General features: G+C 39.6%; 1 protein-coding gene across 2 annotated transcripts in view; it reads right to left on the reverse strand.

Moving 5' to 3' along the window:
• The window catches only part of Spred (Sprouty-related protein with EVH-1 domain), a 157,683-nt gene that overhangs the window by 47,240 nt on the left and 89,572 nt on the right, over window positions 1–20,871 (reverse strand). The window contains exons 3-4 of one of the 2 annotated variants that reach the window (XM_071593645.1): window positions 12,133–12,301; window positions 5,745–5,804 (exon numbers count right to left, since the gene is read on the reverse strand). In XM_071593645.1, the coding sequence (XP_071449746.1) occupies window positions 5,745–5,804; window positions 12,133–12,301 (229 nt within the window). The remainder of the gene's footprint in view (window positions 1–5,744; window positions 5,805–12,132; window positions 12,302–20,871) is intronic. The other variant, XM_071593647.1, reaches the window with a different exon arrangement.

The following is a 20,871-nucleotide window of genomic DNA, read 5'->3' on the forward strand; positions in this document are numbered from 1 at the left end:
CTAATTCCCTTTTCTAATTCGAGATTAACAAATATTCCCCTTAAAATTACGGCATAAAACGCCCCTTTGTCTCTTTGCATATTCTCGCCCGCTCAAGTTAAATCAAGTACCAATTAAAAATAATTATTACATTATTTCTCTAAATTTAAAGTGCACTACTAATCGACTGATAACGAAGAGAGGACCTTCAGCGAGACAAAGTAATGATTCGAATGCAACTCGAATTGAAACTGCCCACTGTTTCTCTACAACGTAATGTGTTGGAAAGATCTAAAACACAAAACTATTTCTGTTTAGGAAATACGTATACATTATTGTTCGTCAGTGGATGGAGAATTGAGTGAAGAAGACGGAAAGAGATTGAACGCTAATTTATCTAACTCAATTAACTTACGGATAACAATTTGATGCCTAGAATGTACTTTTATAAGAAACAGAAATACGATAGCATTCCTGAAAAAATAATTTCAACTGAAATATCTAATGGCAACCATATAACCAAAACGTATAATTTGAAACAACACAAAGTGGAAGCTTAGGAATAGAAGTTTGCATACACCCTTACCGTACACATTTTGAACAAACGTAGGGAAACTCGAGGAACGATTTCACCGTTTTGCACATCTCTATAAATGTTTAAAAACTCGAACAAGTCATATAGTACGTTTCAAAATAATCTGAGGTTTGTGCGCAGATTATGAGAAAGGTCGACGGAATGAAAACACAAGAAGATGAATCAATTTGAAATTTGGGATTTCAAGCGCGACATAAATTTTTAAAGACGATAAAATGGCATTGGGCCAAACAGAAAAAGTTACCCGAAACCAAAATGTGCAGTAGGGGAAACACTGAAAGGAGTTCGGAAACGTCTTCGGTGGTCGGTGGGAGGACGGTGGTAACGGCGACAAAGACACCTATTTAAGAAGTCAAATCGTTAACTATTATTAATATCACCTCAAAAGGGCCGGATCTAATAAGGATAATCACCTAGGGCACCTTACTGGGAGGAGCTAAAAATTAGAACGAGCTGGCCTTGGGGTAGGACCGCCGAAAGCAATTTTCCCCAAGCACGAAAACCTCTATCTTCGCTCTGGATATGGGGTGGTGGCGTACCAAGTTGCTTTTACCAAGAGGGACAGAAAAACATCGGGCCGGATTCTAAGAAACAGTTGGAAAAATGGAACCAAGAAACAACTTACAGCTAGTAAATCGACTTTAAAGTCTTTTATTTAGCTATGGTTTCGATACACAGTATATCTAACGATGTTTGGGGAAATATTTTTAATAACCTCGTCGTAGGAAGGTACGCAAAATAAAAATTAGCACGAATTAATCTCATCAGCTTATCTTGATTTGACCCCACGCGATATCCTTTACACTTGATGATAATCGCTGTAGACTGTGTGATAAAATAATGCAACAACTAATACTCCTCTCTTATTTCAGTTTGCTCTAACCTTCGATGATGGACTCGAAACTGCTCGACAACGAAAAATTGTCTACACCAATATGGGAAGTAATGCACTTCATAAAAATATTTTTAATCTAATTTACTGTAACTGAAAGCATGACTGACATGCCAGAGCAAATAGGTGACCCATTAAACTTAAACACCTCGCACGTAGAAAATGAGAAAGAGCGCATTTAACAATCAAGTTATTGAATTTCTTGGACTCTACACTCTCCGAAAAATATATCCCTTTGCCATTGTCTCCTTGTACCTCTTTGCGTTTTGTAATAAGGGTTTAAAGGTCTTGGTCTGGCCCAATATGAAAATAAATATTTCTTTTCTTAGACGATAAGGGTTTGAATAACCATAAAAAGTTATTGTTATCCGGAAAACCAACTTATTTCAAGACAGTTCTTATATTCGCCTGTTTAACTGAGGTGTAGAACATACGTCGTTTGCTTACCCTCCTCCCCAAAGTCTCCCGAGCGAGGTCACGTCTACTGTTTCCCCTGTGAAACTTGCGAGAAACCTTGAATAACGTGTACACGGAGAGGCACGAAACAATAGTTTCTTAAGGCCCTACTACTATTTCCTCGCTCTCACTTGACACCATCCGCAGATGATACCGCTAGTGCTTGAAAAAAACAGATGAAATTCTTCAAGCGAGAAAAGAGCAAGCACGCATATTAATAAATGAATCAAGTCCCAGCATGGGGAGGTTGGAACTATCATAATAGAGCAAAGCTGAAAGTGTGGTGGCAATTATCTTTATCGAAAATATCTCACACCAAAATAATGGAACGTTACAGGGTGTAAACCAAACTTTAAAGGGGCAATGAGGGACAAACGATGTTTTACAAGTGTGAAATAGTTACAGATTTTGTTTAGTGAAATATTACCATGGGCACCTGATGTGACAGCAACAAATGGATTTCAGAAGCACTGACGACTACGGCCATAAAAACACTTCAATATACACCCATTACGCATGTCCCGAGAGAGATCAGAGCCTGTGGCCTTCGGATTAAGCGGCGTGAACGCTACCCAGAGCGCAAAATCGCATTATTCAATAACACAATGAAAAATTGAATAAAGATGGGGGATGGTAAGGTCACTATCCAAATTCAGCTCATTTATGACCAACCATGATGCACGCATAGCAAAATATGCCTTTTTTCTTAATCAGATAATATTCGAGGCGAATTATTTAAAAAGAAAACAAGTAAGACAAGCTTCCTCTAGAAAACAAGTCGGCGCAAAGATTCATGTTAATTGAGTAAGCTAATCTGCCGCACTCAGTATTACCGTAATTTATACAGAGGAGATATCGTTGATATGGTCCGAATACTCTCTTCATTAATTACATCTTTAATATGAACTACATCAGGAAAATATACAAACAACACAAGGACCCGAATGATGAAACCATGTCAACTGTAAATGGTTTGGTATAGTTCACCTCTAGCATACGATGCATTATCATAAAATCAACATATTTTTGGAACCAGAACAAGCAAGAGTCACATCCTCCAAGTACTGAGCGATTGGAATAAAATGAAAACATATCTATATCCAATTATCACGTAGATTGGTGAAAAACTTGCAGACATCAACATAATTATTTCCTTAAGAACTATTTTCAGAGGAATACACCCCAATGTACTTTGGACCGAAGTTTTACAGCAACGACGAAGATAATAACCGGCTTGGATGAAAAAATGAAGCGAGTAAGATGGAAAAAGTAACATCTCATGACATCAGTTAATTTAAATTATGGAAATCGTCCGTTGAGAACAAACAAAGGTTACTTACCAAATATTTGTCACATTTTAATTTTTAGCTACCTAAAAAGAAGATAACATTCGAAGTTCTGATAACTCATTTCTCTTGTTCTCCCAAAAGGCAAGGAAGAATAAAACTGCGTGGGCTATAATACTATATTTCGCAGTTTAGTATTTTTAACACTCTCCCAATACAGAAACGGGCGCGAAAGAGAACATACTTTAAAAACGTATCTACGAATGAAAGAGTTTTTAACTAAGGTATTGTAATGGAGTAGCAAGTGACTTTTTCACTGGACTCGGACACCACTCGATAATGATTCAAGATTCAAAAATATGAAACAACGAGAAACTTCCAAAACGATACTGTACTTAGGTTTTCAGCAGGGAAAAAAAGATTAATACGAAGATTAACATGTAAATAATTGAGAGTAAATCGTTCACAGCAGAAGTTGCAAATTGACATCTTCAGGGGAAAAACGATTTCACTATGTGGCAGTATCAAGTCATGATAATAATAGATGGACAGGAGGCGGCGACAACCCACATAAAATAACTCTTGTTCGTTTCCACCAAATGCCTCTTCGACCAGTTGACCAGTTTCTTGGAGGAATTAACAAATATACTGCTTTGCAAATGTACTCGTATACTCGAAGAGCAAAATGGCACAATGGTCTCACAATGAGCTAAACAAATCCAAGTTCATCAACTGTACTCATCTCACGGAGGAACTGACAATAGAAAACACGCAAATTAACATTGGTGTAATTAGGACATTGTCGACTCCTATAAAATTGACAAGTTTTACGCAAAATTACACAGACGAGAGATTAAAAGAATATCTTTTCCTTTTTTTTAAATCGATAAAATAAGAGAATGGACACATACCGACAAGTCTAATGAACCCTCACAGTTCACGTACTTATAAATAATGACCTGTCGATTTTAGATAACATAGGGAGGTGTATGGAATTCTGTAGGAAAATAGGGTTCTGTAGTAAAATGCGGAAAATTTCTAGATACACGCTAGAGGACCGCAGCTATTTGCAAAGCAAAATCTTAACTCCAAGTTCAAGGTTTACGGGCAGTGTAGTGGCCCAATTTCCCTAACATTTCCAATCAAGTAAACGAGGTAAAAATACATAGGCAAACATTTTCAAACCAATATATGCCATCATCCAGTAACAATTTATTAACACTATTCTGATGTGTAAATTAATTTAAAAAAACTTTAGTGTAAGCAGGAAAAGGGTTTGTAGGAACCGCGATAAATACAATTTTAATATTAAAAAAATTAAATCACTAGTATAAGCCGCCAGCAAATAAGGATGCGTATTCTAATTATCCCTTCTTTTTACATATTAGCGATTATATATATATATATGTATATATATATATATATATATATATATATATATATATACATATATATATATATATAATCGCTAATATGTAAAAAGAAGGGATAATTAGAATACGCATCCTTATTTGCGGCGGCTTATACTAGTGATTTAATTTAATAATAATGCATGTACAAGGTATGACTAAAAAGTATCGGTAGCAATTTTTTCCTGACGTGTGCGTTAAATGCTGAAATCAGACTATCGGTCAAGTGTACGCATGATCGCATATCGTATGGGCATTGATAGTGTGACAGTTCACACCATTATCACTGAAAATTTGGCGATTTCAAATATCTTCGCTAAACTCGTCCCGAAGGTCTTGGCGGACGATCAAGAGCAGATTCGAGCGTCTGATTGCGAAAACCTCCTTAAACGGTATCGCGACGATTCCCCGACTCCATTACCATCCCTACTTAGCACCAACAGACTCTTTCCTATTTCCAAAAATGAAATTCTCCTTCAAAGGACACCACCATGGGACCACAAGTGCCGTCACAGAAGTTTGCATTCGTACCCTTAAGGACCTCCCGGAATACACCTACTAGGGTGCCTTAGAGTCGTTGAAATGCTGCTATCAAAAGTGTGTCGACGCTCAAAAGAAAATGTACTTTGAAGAACTTTGAGGCATCATCTGAAATCTATTTTTCCTAAAATTTTCCCGATACTTATTATGTAAACCATGTATTATCGTGGAAAACCCCAGGATTTACCATGAAATTAACCTTAATACTAAAATAAGGTTTTTAAGTAAGACATAGAGACGGCTCGAAAAAAAAAGGTTGACAAACGAGATATGCACAGAAATGCCTTCCTAAGATGGGCTGCTGCCACACTGACGCACAGCACTTCTGGCGGAACCTCAGTTTACGCTTCACAGTAGAGTGGTGGGGTTCCACGGAAAGCACTTGGAGCGGCATACCCTACTACCCGCATAAATATTCACCATCCCTACCTTTTTTTTCACAAAAGTAAGAGAAGTGAGCAAGAAAGTTTTAAGTAGGAAGGAGACACTCAATAGATAGCAGAGATATATTATAATATATATATTTATATATATACAGAGAGAGATAGAGAAATATAAGAGATGCAATAAACAGTGATTCAATTTACCCAAATTAAAGGGCGTTTCTCCGCGGAGCTTAGGCGCCCACACGTCCAGCAGAGGCCAAACTGAAACGGGAGAAACAACTGCCTAAAGTTTCCCGCCGTGAAGGTGACCAAAACAATTGGATACATGCAGCCTATCTTAATAACATGCCAGTCCCTAGACTTCTGATTGACACTTTGGAGGCATACCCCTCGGTATGCATAAACAATTATCCAAGGAGTTTTTCTATAAAGCTTGGTGGGCTGAGGACAGCCGAGCAAGCTCGGGAAAAATAATAATGCATTCTGGCATCATTCTAGGTAATTATTCATGGAAAAACAAGGCTTTGGCTGATTACTACACTCACGATTCAGGGAGAATTCGAGTCAACACAACTCGATTTCAAAAAATCGTGATTTGGACAGACCGGCCACATGATCACCGATGCCCTTACTGTGATTATGCCAAAGCTGCCACTTTCAGCCCAAATTGAATGTCTAAGAGCTCCTCGTGGTTGACTGTAGCCATAGCCAGTGCGATTTCTGAACGACTTCGCCATTTTCAGGTAGAACCATAAGTGAGCCTGCGAAAGTCTTCAAATATCATGCTCTACGTATTTACAAATGACAGCTTTTTAAAATATGATATCAGGAGAAAAACTACAAACCTCTTTTAGATTTAGATTACACGACTCTCATTGAATTACTGAAAGCTGAAGTTTGCACAACATAATTTCGCTCTAAAAGTATTAGGTACCAGGGTACCCCACATCCAGTTTGGTTTTGAAATGGCGTCTTTGACCCATCTCTCCCGAATCCTTAAACAAGGATGACTGAAGAATGAAAAAAACATCGTGAGTACCTCCCAAAAACTCGAGTACAATGACAAACTACTTAGTTGCAAATTTATTGACTGCGAATAATAAAAACACAATATCCATTAACATTTAAATTCACATAAGTTATACATTGATCTAATTTCTAATTGCAAATTATAATGGTGAAGCATATCACAAATCGCACCAGGGTTGACCCAAATCTTCCAAGAGGAAGGAAATTTAACCCATTTTCGTTAATAACATTTGACATACTATATTATCTATCATAAGCAGGATTTTGATAACCGTCAATCGATAAAAACGGTTTCGGCATGTTTAATTAGTTTTATTTTGTTAAGGATTTAGCTGCACTGGACAAAATCTGCCTTGATCTCTGTTGCATCATACCCTGTACAACTCGGAAAATTCACTTCTGCGTGAGTAACATTTACTAACACGAGAAGGCGTTTCTCAATAGAAACGCCTTCTCGTGACTTCTCAATATTTTCTCCCACTTACTGTACAAGATTATCCAAGAATTCCACACAATGGATTATTCTGCCACGCAAAAAATACATCAAAGTGAAACGAAATTACATCATGAGAATATATTGGCCGCCATTTAGATGTACGGCTCCTGCTTATTGACAGTTCATGAATATTTTATATCACCACGAATTTCCATTGAAACGCTAACAAAATTCGTTGGTAATACTCAAGTATATTTTCACAAGGGAAGACATACCTGCACAATGGCATTTAATAAGAATTTCGAGTGTCTTTAAACGTACGTGTTTACCTAATAATACGTTTTAGTTGAGCAAAAAAATATGTCCAGAATCAGCAAAACAGCCTTGATAAGAACTAACAATTTCAACCGAATACTTGGCATGTTAATTTTTTTTGGCATGTACCCAATTTCGGGAAAAAGTCGTAACTGTAGAATGGGTCCGAGAATATTGCTTTGCCAGAATTTAAAAGGGATGAAAAGAAAAAGCGGATTTTCTACATCGATTATTCAGTAAAAGTCTGATTCTTCTTAATAATAAACATCAGTAAATATGATTTATATTAATGGGACCAGAATTACTGGTTGTGCACTAATTAACTCATTAAGTCCTCCACGAATTAATGTTTTTCAAGTTTAATTATTAACGACCTTGACCTTTCCGTAGAACACACACGCTATCCATTCCATTGCTACCTCCATACTGGAAAAAAAAACTTGGCGAACTCTGAAATATAATCAGTTTGACCAAAAAACGTCAATTGATTTTCACTGAAAAACGTCTATGTAATATTCACACAATCACAACGACATCGTTAGCAAATTTTTCACAGAAAAAAGCTGCATACACAGAAAATCGACTCAAAAGCTTAAAGAAGGATGGGAGAATATTAAGGACACAAATTTAAGTGCTGTTGTGTCGCATGAATGCAATCACGTTCCAGCAAGTTTTTCACACGTATTATTTAGCCATTTTTTAAAAATAAATAAGCGAACTCCCGAGCAGAAACAGAGAGAAAAGCGGGAAAAAATAAAAATGTCAGCGAATATTAACACACGAAGGATTAAAGAAACGTAATAATTGGTGCTCAGAGGAGAGGATGGGTTGCTGGGTCCAACGTGAAACTCTTGGCAAGGGGATGGGACCTCTCACTTACAGCGTGCCAACGGAAACATACAAGATTCATAAACCCATAAGACTGCAGAGTATAACACCCAGTGGTTGTCGCGTAACCATCGCGGCGTCCCATCTTATGCCTGGGACGTGACGGTAAAAAATCCAACAAACACCATCGGGATTCGAGCCCGAAGCTTCGGCGTGCGCAAGGCAGCCTACAGCATTGACTAACACGATCAAGCTGACAATGAAAACGAAAGCCATGCACCAATTAAGAGCACCGAAAACAACAACAACGAGACGGCCACACACAAAACATGAACACAGAAGCCTCAAACACTCAAATACGACATCACACGTACGACCCATTCAAACGATGAATCTGAGAATGGGAGGAAAGCGTGGGAAGGATTAAAGAGGACATTCATTCATTGGGTAATCGGATACATATTTAATTCCATGCACTTCTGTAATAGCAGTACGATGGTCCCAGCTATGAAAAGTGTAGCACACGACATCATAGTTCTGATGAAGACACACTATAAGGGCTAATTCTCTTTTCCTACCAGGGGTGTCGATTGATTTTTGTTACGGTTTTCAATATTCCTTTTGCGCTCGTTCCAGATAATCCTTCTCAAGATGACGAAGAAGGCAGCGTGCGACGAGGAAGAACACACTTTGGTACAATAACGCCCCGATAAGGATGGTTGAGATCTGTACCATGTTTGGATATACACGTCTACTTCACTTTCGGCAAATATACATACAAAGAGATCTCATGAAGACCATGCATGCACTGTGAAACAACATTATTACATTCCAATTGTGACGTCAATTCTGTGAATTACATTCAATATTTCTACGCAAACCCGTCTTTAAGATACATTTTAAACATTCATTCTAAAAATAAATCCGCTACTCCATCATTACTCGTAGAAAATGAACATTGCCGAGTGATCACGACCATAACCAGCGCTATTGCATTTCCAGATGATATAAATGTATAAAAACACTGAACTGTAATTCCCACCAGTCGCAAAATGATCAACGAAATCGAACAAAAAACCTTTCACGGGAACAATGAAAAATCTTTCAGGAAGAGTTCGCAGAATATGCTCGCCCAAAAGTTGAACAGCTAGGATGACTTCGACTTTCTTTATGCATGTATAAAGATAAAAACTCTTAAGAGTTTAATATTATAACTTCATGACAATAATACATTATAAATGCATCATGATGATGTATTATTACTTAATCAGGCAAGTTCACTATATAACTAGTTCTGTAAGTTTGAATGCCATCAAAATAGCGCATTTTGCCCTGGTTGAGAGTATTTTAAATTAAGATATATCCGTCAGGGGATCCACTGGGTCTACAAAAATTAATATACTAAAAAATAAACAGCGAAAAATCTTAGAGAAGATGTCTGAGGCTAGATAAAAAAATTAAAATATTCTAGATGGAAGAAATATCTTTTAAAAATAAGGAAATCTGCCTCTCGACTAGCTGTATAGATATGACATAGGAAACTATTATTACGACAAATATAAAATACCTGATTTAAATAAACAGAAATTTCCATCAAGGGACAATATTAAGTAAATAACAAGAACATTCAAACAAATCAAGGCAGAAGGAAATTGGAGGTTAATGTACCTCCATTTTTAATGAAATACCTAAATATTTAAGAATAGTACAGTCAGTAAATGCTGTGAAACGGAGAATAAAAGACTGGCTATTATATAAACAATGGATTAGGGTTTGGACTAAACGTGACACAATAAAAGTAGCTTTATAATTGAAACACTTTAAGCTCTCATTTTTGTTTACTTGGCACCTACTGTCAAGCCAGAACTGACTGGCTTAGAAGGACCAGAATGAGTATTCCATGTATAAATTTTTAATTTATACCACTATTGTACACTATGAAGATTTGGGTGTTTGTAATTGTGTCTGTAATTATTATTGTTAGTAGTCCGATGTAAAGGCTACCAATGCGGTATTATCGGACTTATGCTTAAATAAATAAATCATATCACTATGGTATATGATAAAGATTGTCTGTAATTGTATGCTGTATTGATTGTCTTAATTTTTTGTACATCAGACATGATGATGATTATACTACAATTGTAAATTATACATAAATAGGAATAAATTAAAAGTTAAAGTTCAAAATCACGACGAGTCGGTTTCAGATGAAATATCCTTCAAAGGTAGCAGGGGGAGGAATAACTACAATAAGGATATACGTAGATGTGGCTAAGAATATCACCCACGACCATGGATGTGTACACTTCAAAGAGAATTCAGCGCAGTATTTTCCACATTCAATTTAATCTCCAACTATTTGCACTAAATTTGTATCTAGCTTTCTCCTAAGACTTATTACAGTAAATCATCAAAATAAGAATGGTTTTTCGCGGAGCACTTAAAATCATCTCACGTACCACATCATGGGATATACCGCTGCCAATGGAATATAAAGACATTCATTAAGATACACGCAAAAAATGAACACATCGTACAACATAAAACATGAGCACTTCTCCATTTAAAATAATCAAGCAAGGCCAAGTGACATGTTGGCAGAAGGGAACATTTAAGCGAAAGTGGATGCAAATGATAAAAGCATAAAAGTCAAATGCACGGAACCAAACTCACATTTAAACATTTCAGGTGCTTGGAATCGGCCATGTGAATAATGAAACCGGAAAAATTTGCTGCCAAAAAATAAATTATAACAAAAACTGTCACTTAGGTGCACACACAAGAGCAATGCAAACAAGCATTGAACGACTTCGGCACAATATATGACACATCAACAACCGCTAGTGTTCAGTTGGTGCCAATGAAAGTATATCCAGGAAAAAGAAGAAGACACCTCCGCAATTAAGAAAAATAAATTCCCTAGTGGCTAAACGGGCGACTTCATCAGAGAACATTTGAGGAGGCACACACTTTTTAAAGGGGTTGACCCAGTGCACAATGAACGCGTTTTAATGGAAATTCGCGGTGGTTGTTGCAATAGAAGGATATACACTTCCTTTCTCGATTCATTTACAATTCGAAGGGATACGTATTTTGAAGAAAATTTAACGCCTTCACGTTGGTTTTCTTCAATCATTTCCATAACATTTGACTACTAACCAGAAGGACTATATTTTGCTGAGAACAAGCTATATATTTTCCAGAAAGACGCCGATTTATATTTTTTTATTCAATTCTGGTTTCACTTTGTGCTGGGCCGGATAAATACTTAGTGGAAACAATAAAAAAATACGCTACTACCAAACTCCTCAGAGAGATGGGCAGCGAGTAGGGCAGCACGACGTGGATGTGTTAATTGTAAGCCAATCTTTGGCATACATCGCCCAGATTGAAGTGGAGCTTTGGGTATCCAATGGTTAATTACCACCGTTCGCACACAGGGAGGCAATGTTGTCACTAAATGACAATCCCGCCCCGTTTGTTTTTTAACCTCGGCCCTCTGCACACATTTCAGAGGGCATTTCAACTGGATAGATGCCCACCAAAAGCACCCATGACATTTCAGACTTTATCGTAATATTTTTATTTGTGATAAATATTTTTCCTTCCGATACATGATACCAGGAACATTGCGGGTCGACGTAGGACATGGAATATAGCACAGCCATGATTGCGTAATTTTGGGACGGAATCAAAACCGAGTTACCGTGTCAATAAAATATAGGATAACCTTTGCTGACGTCTTAAAAGCACCAATGGCCAAATAATGCTGACGGCAACATCAGTAAGGCTCGTTTGGGGCAGGGACTGCGCAAAAGCAATGTAACGAGGGACCCCTCGACGATGCAGCATCAGCCGAGGGGTTTGGTAGAAGGGGAGGAGAATTTCTTCGGGGACATATTGAAGGAAGAAGGTTGCGTGGGATGAATAGATTCCCGTGGGTGGGCGGGGGGAGAGGGAGGGTGGAGTGTCACTCACCGTCCAAGAGCTCGTCCACCGCCGTCCGGACGCCCTTGTCGAAGGCGCGCGCGTCCGCAGCCGTGAGGAACGTCAGGCCAAACTTCTTGTCGCCAGTACGCCAGTGGTGGAATGTCGGCATCACGCGGTTGTACTCGAAGTCCTTCTTGATAGTGCAGCTGAGCACCACCTGGCCATAGATAGAGGACGATTAGAGAAGTGGGAAACTTCAATTTCACCGACTGTCCAAGACTTTTCTGAAACAAAATACGACAATTTTCGTCTTTCTGAATGAAATCATTCTGCGTACGAGTGACGACGAACATGGACAAAATATATTTGGTCAAACTTGCATTAGAACATTAATAAAAGAACTAAAAACGAGTTTACATAACCCAAATACTCCATTGTGAAAGTATAGTTCCTCAGTGTCCATGGATTATTAGTCTCATCTCACTAGCACCGGAAAAATAAACGCAGATAATGTGGCAAATGCATATTACAATATTCTACCAGTGCTACAACAACAAGAAAAAGTAACAATAACGGAGGCGTAAGTAGTTGAACACCGATTAAAAAACTGTGAAATAAAGAGAATCAAGACAGTTTTCGGAACCAATCAGTCAAATTGACTATTTAGCGATGACCATGCTTTTGAGCATTAACACAGAAGAACCATTCCCGATCTCTTCACCTTTTCCCATGACATTTTCAGAGTTTCCCCAACCATTCTCATTTTCCTTAACTTAAATTTACAGGCTTGCAAACGACCATAATTACGACAAAACAAAAGATGGGATAGTCTAATAAGCAGATGACCAACAGAAGAAAATGAACATAGGATAAGCTATAGATGAATCGATTTTTCAGAGAAACACAGGTGCATCTCTGAGAGAACCTTCAATTGTGCTCTCGCAAAAAAAAAGGTGACAACATTTTTTAAATCGATAGTAATCGATCAACCTCCAATGCACTTATCCCACCTAATTGCCCTTTAACTTGGCCGCATTTTTAAAAATAAAGAGGTCTTTCAATAGGCGACGGAGATGAAAGTGAATCGATGACAACAATGAGGGATTTGAGAGGGCACTACTATCGATCGTTTGCCAACAGATAGCTGTCAATATGAGAGAGAGTCGACCGGTGGAAGCGGAGGCAAGGAAATGGGCGGGGGAGAAGAATAATGAACTAATTAGCGAAGACGTTGCTTCGGAACGGTTTAACGATTAATTCGCGGGGATTGTGCCACCCATGAACCCTCGGCGTTAAAAAAAACTTAAGGGAATAAGTAGCACAGAATTTTTCAAGGGGTGTATTTAAATTAAGTGAGCCACTTATAGGTCAAGGGAGGCGTTACTCAAAAGATCTGTGCATCAAGTACGGAAAGAATGTACACCCTTGCCCTAATTAGCGAAAGAATGGTCCTATTTCAACTGCTGGGATAAAATACAAAATTTGAGAGGGATTGTGGCATTCACCTGTTCATTACTGTATCTCGAATTGTAGTAAATTAAAAAAAAATACACGGTTATTGGGAGACCTTAAAAAAATGTTTGAGGATTCGCAAAAAAATGAATCCAAACATTTCCTAAGTATCCGATTAATCAAGTTATTCCGGAAATCGCAGCATTTCCATGAAAAATTTAAATAAATTACACATTTCCCAGACTCTGCAGGACCGATGTTTCATATCCAAGCGTTCAAGACACGTAAAACCCTTGCACAGCGTTGCATCCTCAGCGACGGTCCAAAAAAAATTAGGTGCGGTTGACAGAATGCGGGTGAAGGGCGACAAAATTCCCGAGAATAAGTAGAGGAGGGATGAATGGGGAAGAGAGAGAAGTGAGCGGAGGATTGGTGAATGGTAAGGGAAACCTTCAATGGAACGGAGATGCGGGGTTGTGGTAGGGATGAGTGGGGGCAGACGGGGGAGGGGGTAGCGTGGATTAGGGGGTGCGAGGGACGCGAGGGGAGGAAAGAGAGTTGAACGGGGGCAGGGATGGGCTCCAAGGAGAGGGGGCTTGAATAAGGGGAGGCAGGGTATGGAAAAGGGGGAGGGGAGACAGTTACCGTAAGGGGAGGGGAGGTTCCCCCTTGGTACCAACACGCACACAACGATCGATGCTCTTCCACGTGCCAGCCTGCAACGGTTCCAGGTCAACCACCCCTCTCCCCACTCTCCCGCCTTCTCCCCCATTCTCTCCAGCAAACCATAACACCAGCGAACCAACCCCTCGATATCCGAGAAGTGACGGTTCTGGGGCAGCACGGTTCCGATGCTTCATCACCCCAACGTCAAGGTGGTGCCTAGATGCGCCGACTTCCCGAAGTTAAAATTTCCATAAAGCACAATGGACATGGATGCATATCTGTACTATACTCATAGAAATATAAGAGTCCAATGCCCAATTACACTTCGCTGAACAGCATACAACGGCACACCATTACCAACGAAACGTTTCGTCGAGAAATACTACATACTCGAGTACTGAGAGGAAAACTGGTTACCATATTTGGTGCCTTTATTAACCACGAATTGCAGTTGATGCAGACTGCGGGGATCTTTGCCTACTACACGCATCTTTCTTGTTGTTTCAAGTTTAAAGAAATACTCTCAAACTGGACATTGATATCACTCCAATTAAGTAAACTACCTAGAATTACAGCAAAACAAATAATTTTGCAGTTCTGACAGAAGCAACAAAAATGTCGACTGATGGCCATGCACCCCAAAGAAACCGCCCTGGTACCCATTAGATTGTAATTGTGAAATAATTCAACTCAAACATGAAGGAATAAAGGAAAGTAAAACTGAAAAAAATGTAAATATTTGTAAACTACCTACTAATTAAGAGTGTTCAATTCCGCTTTTTAAATAATCTGAATCACTGGAACTGCAATTAAGCTGTTTTCTAAGCGCTTAAATTCATCGATATACTATCTCCAATAAAGAGCATCAAATAAATATTTTGAGTCTATGAGCGAAAAATTGAGGATTTACCAATCGTGAGGTATTTAGCATAGGGCATACTGCGCCTGATGATGTGCCTCAGCGAAACTAATGTCGTCCCTATAAATTGTACAACTTTGTGAAAAATACTTTCCACGTTATAACTTAATTGAGCAAGTAGATTCCTTGTGTTAGGTGTTAGGCTAATTAGCCATGGACCACAAGGTAAGCCTGTGTTCGCATGGTTGAGAAGAACTTTAAACCGATGCATGTCATGGGAATAATTTTATCGAAATCCTCCTCAATTGTAATGAACCTCACGTTTCCGGTCCTTTCGAATGGTTCAAGGTAACCCAGTTTTAAGCACGGCTAGGAGTTAACCATCTATCAAACATGTCCACCGCACATGTAATCGTAGGACGTCGAAGACCCGATGTATCGCCCTTTCCCCCCAACCAAGGAATGAAACGATACGCAGCACGCGGAAATATCGAATTCCACGCATCGCATGACCCAGAAGGAGCGGCCTAGAGGGATCCAGGGGATCTGCAAGTGCTTCGGGAGAGAGAGGGAGAAAAGAGGGGTCGAAGAGGGATTTATGGGGGAGACAGAAGAGGGGGAGAGGAGAATGGATCGAGGGAGAGGAGCGACGAGGGTGGGATGGCCGCGTGGGAGAGGGTACACTCGTCCCCTATCTCTCCGAGTGAACGGGCTGGGGAGGGAGCTTGGGGGGGGGGGTGAGCGAAGGAGAGGGATGTAGAGTGGGGGAGCTTACTGAATGGAGACGGCGAGTGGGGGTGGTATGAATGGAAAACGGGAGAATGAAAAAGCTGACTGGTATGAGAGGGGGCCAACCGAGTTGGATGATCCAGTTGGGAAAGCTGCGATATGACGATATATTGACATGTGCACCTTCGCTCCACATTGACCAAATTGACGGGGTGGATTTGCGGGGAAATGTACTCTTAGATGGACGGTACACTTATTCGTCCAATACTCTTTGCACCATGTCCTACAATAGCTGTGAAATACGACTCTAGTCGGATAAAAAAATCCCTTACATAAAATAACGATATAAAAGAATGTCAGCTCGCATGTTTTGTCGATAGTGATCGATATGTCTCGAGCATATAACGAGTAAATCTTCTCTGTTAACCCTGCACCCTATGCATTCCGAGAGTTCATTATATTTCCAGCACCGGAAGTTCACATCCCTAATATAAACAAAATACAAAAGATGAAATTCAATCTGAAACGAAACATTATATAAGTACCCATTACAAGAGAGTTTACACATTTCGAGCGGTCCCAAGGCACAGTTAACACGGCAATGCTAAATGAAATAAAAGAGAAACGCACATTTTCGAAATCCTATATTAACAGTACTTACACTCCTACATATAACATCATTCAAACGTAATATAAATAGCAAGTCTGTATCATAGAAATAACATAAAACGTGTTTGGAAACGAAAAAATTGGGAGCAAACTAAAAGCGAACAGAAACGTGAAATTACAGATAAAAAGTTGGGGGGAGAGCGAGAGAAGAGCAATCTGAGTTGTTATCACAGTCTTGGAAAGAGGCATAAACAATGAATGAAAGGCATTTTCGACACTTTTAACTTAAAAGTTTTTGTCCACTGCCACGAGGTATAAACCGCCAGTCCGGAAGGGAAAAATAATTTTAAAAAAAGAGGGAGACACATGGGGTAGATCACTATTAAGCAATCTACCGGTTAAGGTAGGTTGTGGATTGACACAACAACCATACAAATTTTTTGTTACTCCTAACAAAACACAATCCAGTTATCTGCTCCACATCAACTACCTCTTCATCTCTGTGTACTTCCTTCCTACCTTCATCCCGTCCAACATTACTATCCTACATGTATTCATGTCCTTTTCTCGACAGCCTTACATTTTCCCCCTCGATTACAGTCTTCAACATCCCACTGCCGGTCAATACGCCCCTCATCCATTTTTCCTGCCTCCATAGGATTTCGCCCAACAAACCCCTCTCTTCGCCCACCATACCAAGTACTTCCTCGTTTGTTTTCTTCTCTGTCCATTTCACCTTCTCCATTCTTCTCCACACCCACATTTCATAAGCCTCCAGTCTACGTCTATCCTCCTGCTTCAATGACCACGTTTCCGCGCCGTACATAGCTACGCTCCATATCAAAGTTTTTACGAGTCTTTTCTTAATATCCTTACTCAACGTCCCTGTAATCAACTCCCTCCTCCTTGTGAAAGCCTCTTACGCCTTATGTCACCCTTCCTCTACAAACCTTCCATATCCTCGCACTGCAATGCAGTGCGAGTACGAGGAGGAAGCAGATGGTAAACATTTATGCCTTAATGCTCAGACAATGAAAATTTTGAGATGAACGAAGGGAGCATATCTAGCTACAATAGCGAAAATAACATTCCGAAAGACGCCTATGAAGGAAAGGAAAATTTGCAAACCGATATTTCATATTTGATCTTTCCATTCAAACACGACAAAAATTCGGTTCGTAGAATGGAACGTGTCTGGACGTACGTTATGGCTACGAAGTGCTATATATGCATTTCTCAATGCATATTAGAATTTAATTTTTTTAATTTAGAATTAAATAATATTTTAAGGATAAACTGAAATGCAAATTTTGGCGCACCTGTTTTATGGGTACTACCACCCGTCTACATTGGTATTTTTACTTCCGGGGTACAACCACTCTTCAGTTGGGACTACCTATTCTTTACCTGCATGCCAGCACATGAGCACATGCGGGGTATATGCCTTCATTGATGTAATCTCAGGAAGTTTTAACTGTTTTCATAAGGTTTAAGGGCAAGGAAGAGCCTTATTGTAAGATCTTTCTTTAAAAATGCTGGGAGTGTTGATTCTTATGTAATTTCGAATAGCGAAACAGGAAACGAGCATTTGAAGCTATCAATTCAGGGACACATTTAGGCTTACTCTATTTTTTGGGTTGTCTTCTAAACAGATCTGCCTTCAAATCTTTCATTAAAATGTTGGGCATTATTCTTGCACGAAGTAAACTCGAGTGCCCTGCATGTTTCCCAACCCTTTGTCTGACTTACAGTCTTAGATACTGGTGGTTTTCCCAGTCGGACTAATCGAACTGTGCGGCGCGTAAAATTAGCTTCTATATCGAAATCATCGGGCATTTTAACGGCTTGAAGAAACTACGGCACGGTGAATAAGGGATTAGTTCAAAATAAGAGCTATTTATGCTGAGCTTAAGGCAACTCTCAACAAAGGCTCAAGGCGAGTTAACAATGATGGGTATTGGTTTTCACGGACGGTCCTAACATTAAGCACCGCACGGTATCATTGCAATAATAAATGAGGACTAATTGTTTGATTTTTTACGAGATATTAAGCGTGAAGCAAGATGAGAAATTGTAGAAACCAAATTCTTAAATTGGGAGCTCTCCCAATTGCAATTTAATTCAATCTTAACTTTTCCTGACTTCATTTTTTCTGTACATTCATAGGGGGAGAGCTTTTTCTCTCTTGTGAGACAGGAAATGTTCACGGAGAGGAGTCATTCAGATGCTCTGGGAAAATGGGAGGGGGAGGATATCCGGAGACTTGGGCGCTGCGATCGCAGCCCGTACTCCCTGTTTTCCCGCACACCTCCCTTCCCATTTTAGTCCCCTGTCTTTCGGGGTGGTCTCTCTCCCCGTTCCAGAAATAGTGAAAAACTGATTTGGGAGTAACATTAAAAATAGGTTCTGGAGAAAAGAACCGCGGGCACTCTCGACTTGGTTCACTGCGTGCATGAACTTTGTTACTCGTCAAACCTGTTCGTTTAACGTTTTTATTCGTATGCACACGGCATCATTTTGCCAATAAAAGTATGATACACAGTAATTTCACACTGATCCAGATGGTTGGGAACACCGATATATTAAAATACATCCTACATCGAACATTTATTGTGGGGAACCGTTTTCCTCGCCTGTGTTCCTTTTCGGAGTATGTATTTTTTCTGTATGAGATGAGCGTCACGTAAACATTTTACAACGGCATATACATATAGTATATATATATATATACACATACACACAACTTCAAACACGAAAATCCGCCATACACACCTACATTGAAAGTCAGGGAATCACCCGCAGTACTGCGATTTGGAAGGCAAGGGGAAATCACCACATTATTCTCCCTAGACGATGCAACCAATCCTCGACTCGGATCTTAGGGTGGGAACTACAGGGAGGGGAGCATCATTCAAGATGGGTTAATGCAGGATAGGGATATAAAATGCTAAGCCATTGCGAGTGTACGAGAAGTTGGCAAATGTTTAGATGGATATGGAAAGATACACATTTTGAGAGGGAGTGAGATTAAGAGGGCCGGTGCCCTGGACTTGTGGAGCAACGGATACAAGATGATTTACTCAGGGGTCGACTAAAAGAATTGTAGCAATGGACATCATAATTAAGAAGGAATGGACAAGAAGATCTACATCGCGTTGGAAATACAAGGCGACGATTCTGGTGATAACGTTAAGAGGGACAACCTATGGACACAGTGCAAGTGCAGATGTATGTAAATGCCAACGTCCAACCACTCAATAGAGAAAGTAGAAGTATATGTAGAAACAACTGGCAGAGTTTCTAGGAGCAGTTTAAGGGAAGGAGAATGTGACTGTGACAGAGACTGGAACGCTGTGCTCGCAGATGGACGAGAGGAATCACGAGTTCAGAGTGGGTAAACAAAACGCTGCGGGAGAAGGAATGATTTAATTCTGTGACGGGAAAAACATGATAGCGGCGAACACCCTATTCGAACAACATCGGTGAAGAAGATATGCATGGAAGATGCCAAGGGATATGGCAAGACACCATTTTGGCAACATACTTGTCCGAGGAAGACAGGTACCAAATTAAGCAATGAGCTACCCCTGCACCGACATGAATAGCGATCACGATCGGGTAGTCACGGATAGCCGATTGTTATACAAGAAAATGAAGAAAGTGACGAAGGAACCCGGATGGACCACAAAGATACGAGAGGAAAAGCAAGCAAGCTTGACTTCACCGCGACCGTCAAGCAATAAGTACAAGAAACCAAGAAATGAAACTGAGGAAACCCTTAATAAGAAGTTGCAGAACCAAGTCATACGAGAGAAAGGATATCAACGACAACATAAAGAAGTAAGACAACGAAACGGCTAATTAACTGGTGATGAGGTAATTCAGAGGAAGAAAAAATAAATCACAACGTCATGAAGATGAAGACACAGGGATTGAAGGAATACATTGAACTCTACCAAGGTCCAAACCACTTGAAAGTGACTTAAGTCTTAAGAAAAGAGTAAGAGAGTAAAAAAGAAGTCGTGATTGAAGAAAACGAACGGGGCTTTGACATACTGGTGAATGACTTCGACACAGCCGGCGACGGCCTGAAAATCAACAATGCATCAGGAGCTGAAAAAATAAACGGAGAAATAATCAAGGGACTCCGGGTCAAAGCTAAGGATACCCCATTTGGAATAATCAATGACAGTTACGACTGTGGAAATCTACCAGACGACTTCGTCAAGGTTTGATTACTGAAATACCGAAGAAACCTAGAATAGATAAATGCAAATAACACAGAACATTTACCTGATGTCTCACGCAGATAATAGAAGGAAATATAGAATAAAACGTAATTGAAAACCAACTTGGATTAAGGAAAAACCAAGGATCAATAGAGGAATTGCTAAACTTGAGGATACTGGCCGAAAAAATGGAATAAGTACACAGGCTAGTATGCGTGGCATTGGTGGAATAGAAGACCACCT

Source organism: Hetaerina americana, unplaced genomic scaffold (genome assembly GCF_022747635.1).
Source record: "Hetaerina americana unplaced genomic scaffold, ioHetAmer1.1.p SCAF_6, whole genome shotgun sequence".
NCBI lineage: Eukaryota > Metazoa > Arthropoda > Insecta > Odonata > Calopterygidae > Hetaerina > Hetaerina americana.